The sequence below is a fragment of the Fukomys damarensis genome, unplaced genomic scaffold (assembly GCF_012274545.1).
Source record: "Fukomys damarensis isolate Sample0158 unplaced genomic scaffold, DMR_v1.0_HiC HiC_scaffold_3, whole genome shotgun sequence".
In the NCBI taxonomy this organism is placed as follows: Eukaryota; Metazoa; Chordata; class Mammalia; order Rodentia; family Bathyergidae; genus Fukomys; species Fukomys damarensis.
In genome coordinates this window covers 47,696,178-47,704,946 of record NW_022900915.1, presented here as the reverse complement: position 1 = coordinate 47,704,946, position 8,769 = coordinate 47,696,178, and the positions used below count along the sequence as shown (strand labels likewise).

At 43.7% G+C, this 8,769-nt stretch overlaps 1 protein-coding gene across 1 annotated transcript; it reads right to left on the bottom strand.

Moving 5' to 3' along the window:
• Positions 1-2,085: 2,085 nt before the first annotated feature.
• Positions 2,086-8,135, bottom strand: LOC104853867 (olfactory receptor 15). The gene is made up of 3 exons (XM_010612067.1): positions 7,994-8,135; positions 7,394-7,511; positions 2,086-3,094 (listed from the first exon to the last, which is right to left on the bottom strand). Exons 1-3 carry the CDS (start codon positions 8,133-8,135, stop codon positions 2,086-2,088), a joined length of 1,269 nt encoding a protein of 422 aa, XP_010610369.1.
• Between the last annotated feature and the right edge of the window lie 634 nt (positions 8,136-8,769).

The following is an 8,769-nucleotide window of genomic DNA, read 5'->3' as shown; positions in this document are numbered from 1 at the left end:
AGTGAAGCCAGAGGACACAGGATGATCATGCAAACTTTAGGACACTGTTGAAGGCAAGAGGGAAAGACATAGTGAAAGAACAAGGACAAAAGTAGAACCAATTAACTGTAATAGGGACCACTTTCCTTTGAAACTAGTGACTGTCAAGTGAAGCAAAAAGAAAGATGAAAAGAAAAAAGAGAGGCCGGGCGTGGTGGTGCATGCCTGTAATCCCAGCACTTGGGAGGCTGAGGCATGAGGATTGCTGTGAGTTTGAGACCAGCCTGGGCTACTAAGTGAGTTCCAGGTCAGTCTCATTTATATAGTGAGACCCAAACAAAAAAAAAAAAAAAAAAAAAAAAAAAAAAAAAAAAAAAAAAAAAGAGAGAGAGAGAGAAAGAAGAAAAATAAAAAAAGAAGAAACCTGAATTAGGGTAGGAACAGGAACAGAAAGGGAGAAGAAGAATAATATGGGGAGAAAGAGACTGTGTGGGAAAAAGAAGACAGGAAAAGAGAAAGAATTTTTGGAATGGAATGAGGAAAAGAAAGAATTTATGGAATGGAATGGGGAAAAGAAAGAAGAAAAATAATTTGAAGAGCCTCTTTCAGGATATAGCTCTGTGGTTACAATAGACAATGCTCAGAACTAAGTCATTTAGTCTCAACTAGCCAATGGCAGACCCCTGAGATTCAGGCTGAATTCAGGCTGCAAGTCCCAAACTTAGCTCCCTGACCTCCTGCAGGGTTGAACTCTGCAAGTTTCTACTATAGGTTCTCTCTGCCTTTTCTCTGAAGATAGTCCAAGTTCTGATTGAAGGTGGTGATCCCTCAAACATACCAGCTGTGGAGGTCTGATGTGCCTTTGTTGCAGTTGTGCACTTCCATTCTATCTTCTGGATCTCAGTAAAATGATGTTTATGGCCACCTGTGCTTCTGCAGAGTGGAATCAGAAATTGGCACAATCAGAAGGCCTGATAGGATGGGGGAGGGGTACGTTGCAGAGGCACCTTTGTGGCTGACTGGTCCTCACCAGTCCTCTGGATGCAGGCCGGGTGAGGGCCGGCTCACTGAGTGGCTAAGCAGTCTTCACTGGTCCGCTGGATCTGCAGGGTAAAAACTTTGCTCACAGCCTGCCTTGGGCATAATCAACAGGGTGGCCCCCCATAACTATCAGCCAGAATACAAAAACAGTAAATGTTGGTGAGTATTCAGAGAAAATGGAAACCTTACACTCTGTTGGTGTGAATGTATACTAGTAAGTCATTGTGAAATATGTATAGAATTTCCTCAAAAACAAAACAAAATATAAATAGAACTACCACATTATATAGTTGTGCAATTCCTTGTTAAAATTTCTAATTTGTCAGCAAACAATAGAGAGACTTGTCTATCACTGTTTATTGGGGCACTACCCATAGTAGCCAGGTTATGGCGTCAAACTAAATGACCATGAGTGGATGAATTGATAAATAAGGAGTAGTACACATGGACAGTGCTTTGGCATTTCATCATAAAGAGAAAAAAATTCATGTTATTTGTAGGAAAATTGTTGTAATGGGAGATCATCTGGCTTAGCAAAAAAAAAATCAGATGTCAAAAGATAAATACCATGTTATTTGTGATATATGGAATGCAGAGGGTAAAAGATAACAGAATAGGAGAAGAGGGGCAATGATAGAGGCAATGGGGCCCAGGAAAGGGCTGAGCAGGACTAAGAGGAAACAGAGGAGATGGATGTGATCAAAGCACATTACAGAGCACATGCAGAGAAATGTCACAATGAAAGCCATAACTGTACACAATTCGTATGTGGAAATGATCACGATCAAAGGGAAATAAATAAAAAATGAACAAATAAAGAAAGATGAGGAAACATAGTGTTTCTCAAAAGCCAAAGATACATGGACCATGCTGCTCACCCTGCCCAGAGAGATTAATCATATGGGAAATGTATGGCAAGGACCATGCTCTCTGAGATTGCAGACAGTGGAAATTTCTAGTTCAAAGGATTTATCCAGTCCTTTCTTGTCATCCAGTTGACCTTGAGAGGGGAGTGTCCTTACTTGTAAATCACAGATGCTCACTGGAAAAGCAGCCACCCCGTATTCATGGATATGTGCCTGTGGTTGGGAAGGAGACAGGAAGAGACTGGGCTTTTAAAGACTTCACATTGCTCCAGGATTGGAGGATTCTATTCCATGCCATCTTCACATCCTTGTTTCTCAGGGTGTAGATGAGTGGGTTGAGCAGTGGGGTGATAATACAGTAGAAGAAAGACATGAATTTGGCCTGGGAACTTTCAGCTGAAGGTTGGAGGTATAAGAAAATCCCTATTGAAAAGTACAAAGTGACCACCAGCAAGTGGGAACTGCAGGTGCTGAGTGCCTTGTGCCTTCCTTCAGCTGAAGGGAGCTTCAGTACAGCTCTACCAATGAAGATGTAGGAGATGACCACCATCAGGGGAGGCATCATTCCAAATGGGATGGTCATCAAGGTGAGGATCAGCTCATTGGTAGTGGTGTCCCCACAGGCCAGCTTGATGAGCACAAGTATCTCACAGAAGAAATGGTCCAGGGTATGGTGCCCACAGAGAGGGAGCTGGAGGGTCAGAGTGGCTTGGATCAGAGCATTGGCCAGGCCACTGGACCAGGAGGCAGCTACCATCTGCATACACACCATGGGATGCATGATGAGAGTGTACTGGAGGGGCCGGCAGATGGCCACATAGCGATCAATGGCCATCATGGCCAACAGAGCACACTCACTGGAGGTTATCCAGCAGAAAAGGAAGACCTGTGTGATGCATCCCCAGGCAGCAATGGTCTTGTCTGGTCCCCATAGGTTGTCCAGCAGCTGGGGCACAATAGTGCAGGTGAGACCAAGGTCCAGCAGAGCGAGGTTGTCCAGGAAGAAGTACATGGGTGTCTGGAGTCTGGGGTCGACCAGGGAGAGGAGGATGATGGAGCTGTTCCCCACCAGGGTGAGGAGATAGGAGACCAGGACCACTGCAGAGAGGGACATCTCCAGCCACAGAAACTCTGAGAAGCCCAGCAGGACAAAAGCATTGGGAAAACTTGCATTTTCTCTTTCTATGGCTTCAGTCTCTAGTATATGGCTGGAAGGAAAGGGACAGATATTAAGGATAAACATACATTTTCTATCTTTTTATCTATATTTTATTAATATTACATAATGAAATGACCTATGATGTCTTTGTGGTATTACAGAATATTACAGAACCATGGATTTAATCAACTTGCAAGTCTGTAGTCATGAAGCATTTTGGAAAAGTCAGAAAGAATATCACTGGGTATGAGGGACAAATGGTATAAAAAGCTTCAGACACAGGAAATAGAGAAACTTTGGATAAATTAGTCACTACATTGGTGATAACTGAAGGGAAACTGGAGTGCAGTAGTGAACACTTTGAGAGATTGTGGTCAGTAGCAAATGCATGTTAGTTCTATGAAAACAAGAAAAATAACCTTATGCAGAGAGTGAGGCATGCAGGCTGAGAAAGTCATATTTATGGTTGTACTCCTGGTATAGGGAGGTAGGCACATTGTTTGAATCTAGAGCAACACTCTCAGAGTCCTTGTTATTCCTGTGAGAGACAGTCACCCTGAGGACTTATTGCAGGTGATATCTGCACCTAGATCATCATGTTCTTGCATTAAAATGCAATAAATCACACTCACTGTGAGGCTTTGGAGAAGACTCTGGACTAACAACCTATATGGAGCAGAAGGGAGCAGAAGGCATGTGGAAACTGGTGACTTTTGCATTCTAACAATGATTTTCCCTTTAAATAACAAACAAAAACCTTGATAGCTCACAACAACACACAGGAATTAATGCAGCAGCAGAGCAGTTGTGTTGAGAAGACCCCAATACTGCTTCCTAGACCTCAAAGTAAGGAGCTTGCAGCACTTAGCTTTTAATGGAGCTTCCTTTTCCTCCAGACCAAGGGTCATCACAATTCTCATTCTGCACTTGATCAGTGGGGTAAAGAACCAACACCTGTGTAGTCAGTGCAGAAGAACTTGGAGTAGAGACCCAGGGCCATGCCCCAGGGAAGTAGAGTGCCACTAGGACAGAGCCAGAGTCCCCTGAGACCAGGGTCTGTCCCTGTCCCTCTCCCTGCTGAAGAACATGCCAAGCTACAGGGAGACAGAGCTTCAGGGACAGAGGAGGGACTCCAGGCTGTGTGGTGTCCGAGAGGACACTGCGGAAGGATTCCGCTTCATGTGCAACTCTCCTCGCAGGAGAGGGCACTTGGTTCTGGAATTAAACCTGGGAAAAATGCTGAAGTTTTTTTAAAAATCATAACCTAAAAGGAAACAAACAAAAGGTTAATCGCGAGAAAATGTATGCCTTGGCTTTCTTATGTGAAATATTGTACAGATTATGAAAATCTACAGAAACTACTTATTCTGCACTGCCAAATTATATATGGTGTCACTGTGCTTCTTTGTCAAACATTTGACAGTTGGATTTTAAATGCATGTACTTAGGCGTGCAGAGCAGGTTCAGCTGGGATCTGGAGATGGCGACCCAGCAGCACCTTGGAGGATCTGGAGTTGTTGCAGAGAAGCTGTTACATGGACATCATCATGTTGCCTACATGGGTTTGCACTGGGAGGTCAGGGTGATATGCTCCATAACATTTTCATAAATATTACATAAAAATCATTGATAGTCAATTTTGGATGTGTAAACATTATATATTTTAAAATGTAATTACATAAATTGACAGAAGTATTTGTCAACAATGTACAGCATGATGTTCTGAAGTATATGTGTGTGGTGGGTTGTCTCTTAGCTTAGCTAACTAAATTATGTGTCACCCAAACCATAATCTTATGGTGATAACATCAATGTCTACTTTCCTAGCATTTTCAGTAATCTGATATAGAACTCCTACTTTTCCACGTATCTTGCTGTACTCTACTGTCCTTTGTCCCACACCTCTCAACCCACCATTCCCAACTGCCCACTTCTGATCACCATTCTGCTCTACTTCAGTAAGATCAGTGTTTTCAGATTCCAGATTCGAATGAGACCATGTGCAGTTGTCTCTCCCCTCACCACTGTTAGAATGACTGATGTAAAAAGTACAAAGATAACACGCATTGGTGGGGCTGTGGGAGAAGGGAACTCAGGCATAGTTCTGGGGTATGAATTAGAGTAGCTGTGGAAAACAACATGAATTACAATAAAATGATCTACCACATAACCAGTCACTACTACTTCTGAGTGTACAATCCAGGAAATGAGGCAGCTTGTTAAAGAATTATCTGCCCTCCATTGCAGCATTATTCAAAGACAAAATGGAAAATTGACCTCAGTGTCTGTTGGTGGAAGAGCAGATAAGAAAGTGTGTTGTGTACATGCAATATCACAATGTTCAGCCATGAAAGAGGAAATCCTGTCATTTGGGACAAATGGGCAAACCTGGGGGTTGTTACATTTAGAGAAATTCACCAGGCACAGAAACACAAATGTTTGTGAAAAGAACATTCTCCATGCAAAAACACCATTAGAAAAATTTGGTTTAGTTGGGTCACCAACTTCTGTGATAAAATTCATCTTCTGGAAACTCAGGAACAAAAATCACCTCATGGCTTCCCTTGTTGCCATGCCAGACTTGTTATCCCTGGGACGGTTCTGTTTCCAGAGGCAATGATACGAATTCAGTCCTCATGCTCACCTGCTCGAGTGATCTCCAGGAATTATAATCCTCATTTAAAGCACAGAGGACCCTCAATTTACAGTCAGGCCCGATGTGGCCCCTGCATCTCCCCATGTTTTCTCTCTCGTATCTCATCCTTTCCTCTGCCTGCTCCCGCTGCAGGCCTAGATCCCTGCGTGGGGCTTCTCTGCCTCAGCTGGTCTGCAGAAGGATGTGTCTTGTGTACAATCTGCACCAGAGTGGGCTCCTCTGAGAGTCACCCTACCTTCACAGGTCACTGTGACTTCTGCCACCACTAGAGTCATGCTGCTGCCTCCTTTCCTGACTGTGAATGTTATGGGAGTTTGATGTATGCTTAAGTTATTAAAGTTTTATTTGGAGCTGAGGATATATTTCAGTGACTGAGGATTTCTCCTAGTTGTAGCCATAGAACTACAAAAATAAATATGCAGACAATTAAATACATACGAACAAAAGTTGTTTTTCTATTTATTGTTACTTTTTATTTTTCCTATTTATTTGGTCCATGTGCTTATTCCACAATTATATGTGATGTGTACCGACCAAATGAGAATTGCCAGCCTCATTTTCTATGATATATAAGTTTGCTTCCCTCATGAGTAAGTTGTTGTAGCAGTTACTTAATGCTTGAACAAATAAACAGAGTCTGGAATTGGAATTGGGACCAGATCATTTTTTCCCCACAGCTGCACCTCAGTTTTCTCTCCTATTTTCTCTCCACAGAAATCCTCATGCTGTAATGATAAGTGGCATAAGTCAGACACACACAGCTTACATGTCTCATGTATGAGAAACTAAAATATAACTGAAGAAGAAAATAAACAATAGCTAAGGAGAAGTGTGGAGGTAGATTTTATTTTCCAAATGGGAACGGTAGCAAGATGTGCAAGGAGCGATGAATGTGGGGGGAAGAGGACGAGTTATGTACTTGCTCCAACTCCACACGAGCAATGCAGTAATTCCGGACTGCAAATGTGTACCAACGAAACAAACTGAGAAAAGAAACGCTCACGTCGTCTGCTCCAGTCTACTTCCTCACAGCTCACTCACACTTAACTCACTCACCTGCAAGGGATGTTTCTTTCACTTGTCATACAGACTTGTTATTCCTTGTCCTAAATTTGGCCCAAAGCTCTGTGTTTGAGAAATTTTCTTTTAACTTAAGATAGTTGGTTCTTACATCATGTTAGACACAGTGCTAGAGATGCTACATTTGTTTTCTTCTTATTTTGTCTGCACAACTTGTTCAGTACTTGTTCCTCTCTGGAGCCTCAGTGTATGCTCGGATGGGGTCACATTTGGGTTGAAGAAGATTCTCTCCTCAAGGGCTCACTTTGCTTTCCATAGTTTTCCTCCTGCTGCCTAGAATAACCCTGCTCCTTGGCTAAGTTAGAGAATCTTTTTCACAGCCCTTTGGGGGACTCCCTGCAGGAGAGAGGAGGCCCCGCAAGGTGCTCATGAGTAACCGGGTCTCCCCTCGTTTACCTTGACATTGAAGAGCAGAGGTGCAGAGAGTGAGGAGCCAGCAGTGGGAGAGTTGGGTCCTGGGTCAGGGACGCAGCTTCCTTCCGGGGTCTCGGGTTCCATCCACAGAGGGTGCAGTCCCTGAACCCAGCCCGGAGAGGGCATTTGTTGAGTGCAGTCCTCCTGAGATTCCTGGCTGGATGCTCTGAGACCTGAATTGCTCTTGTACATAATTACCTCCAGGGCTGAGACTGTACGAAGGAGCAGTCCAGAGGGATTTGCGCTTCTTCTAGTTTATTGTCTTTGGAATCATCTTTTCCCGGGGCGAGAGTCCGAGTCAGCTGAAGCTCAGGACCTGGAATTAAAGAATAAAAAGTGATATTATGTGTGGCCACAGTGTGCTGTCCTCAGGGCTCAACCACAGTGGAAATTCTGTTTAAAAGTTTCATGGTTTACCACAGACAAACCCTATATTATCCAGACCCAACATTTCTTAGCTTCTGATATTGGATGAACTTTCATGTATTCAAGGTGACATGAATATAAAGAAATTTTGTGACTAAGTACATGTGAAACAATACAATATTAATCTCAGCAGATTCCCTACATCAGAGGGTTGGGAGGCTCCTCTGTGTCCTGGACTTTACTTTGTAGTCTGTGGGCAACTTTATGGCATCTTTATGGAGCAAGGTCTCTTGCAGTACAATTTTTTCTCAAAATGTCTTTTTCAATCTTACGAGACCCTCAGTTTGTTCGGGCCTTCCAATGCTACTGATATCTCCGCCTCTAGGAAAAGCTCAACCTGCCTGGCTTGGTTTTGAAGACTTCACTGAGTACCGTGAGTTTTCCACACCCTGAGGACTGGCGATGAGCTGGTGCAAGCCCGGTGTGGAGATGGCGTGTTCGCAAGACATCTACAGCTGCTTCCCGTGATGTCTGCAGTGTCTCCACCAGCCCCTTCCCAGCCCACCCTGTTCATGATGCATGAAGGAGGCCATCCTGTCCCTGTGGCCCACAGCTCACCATGAGTGCCCAGCATCATCATGTCCAGGCAGCGGTGCCTGGGTGTAGAGAAGCTGAGGCTTTACCCTTGACACAGGGAGATATCTGGTTGCCCAGGGAGCTTCAGCTGTGCAGAAGAAAGAGCGGAAGAGGAGCGGAGACACCAGGAGGCTGACTGAGGGAGAGAAGTAGAACGAGAAATGAGGGATGAAGGCAACTGATTCGTGAAAGGGACCATCTCCACTGAAGTCTGCATCCTGGCAACAAAGAGTTTTCCAGTTGCTTTTTTATATTATCAACAGTCTGAGGGACTTGCCAGTTGCTTGACTATGAACTTCCTTATTGTTACTGTTTCTCTTCATGGTACCATAACTCCTCTGTATCCTTAAAATTTTAAAGTTCTCTTGAAAGTCATCATATAAGATTGAAACTAGAAAATTTAAAGTTACAAATTTATATCATGCACACCGGCACACTCCTGCGATCCTCACTACTCAGGAGGCTTGGACAGGAGAATCACAATTCAAGATCAGCCTGGACAGCTTAGTAAGGGCATGTTTCAAAGTAGAAAATTTGAAAGGACTGGGAATTCAGTCTGATGGTACAGCACC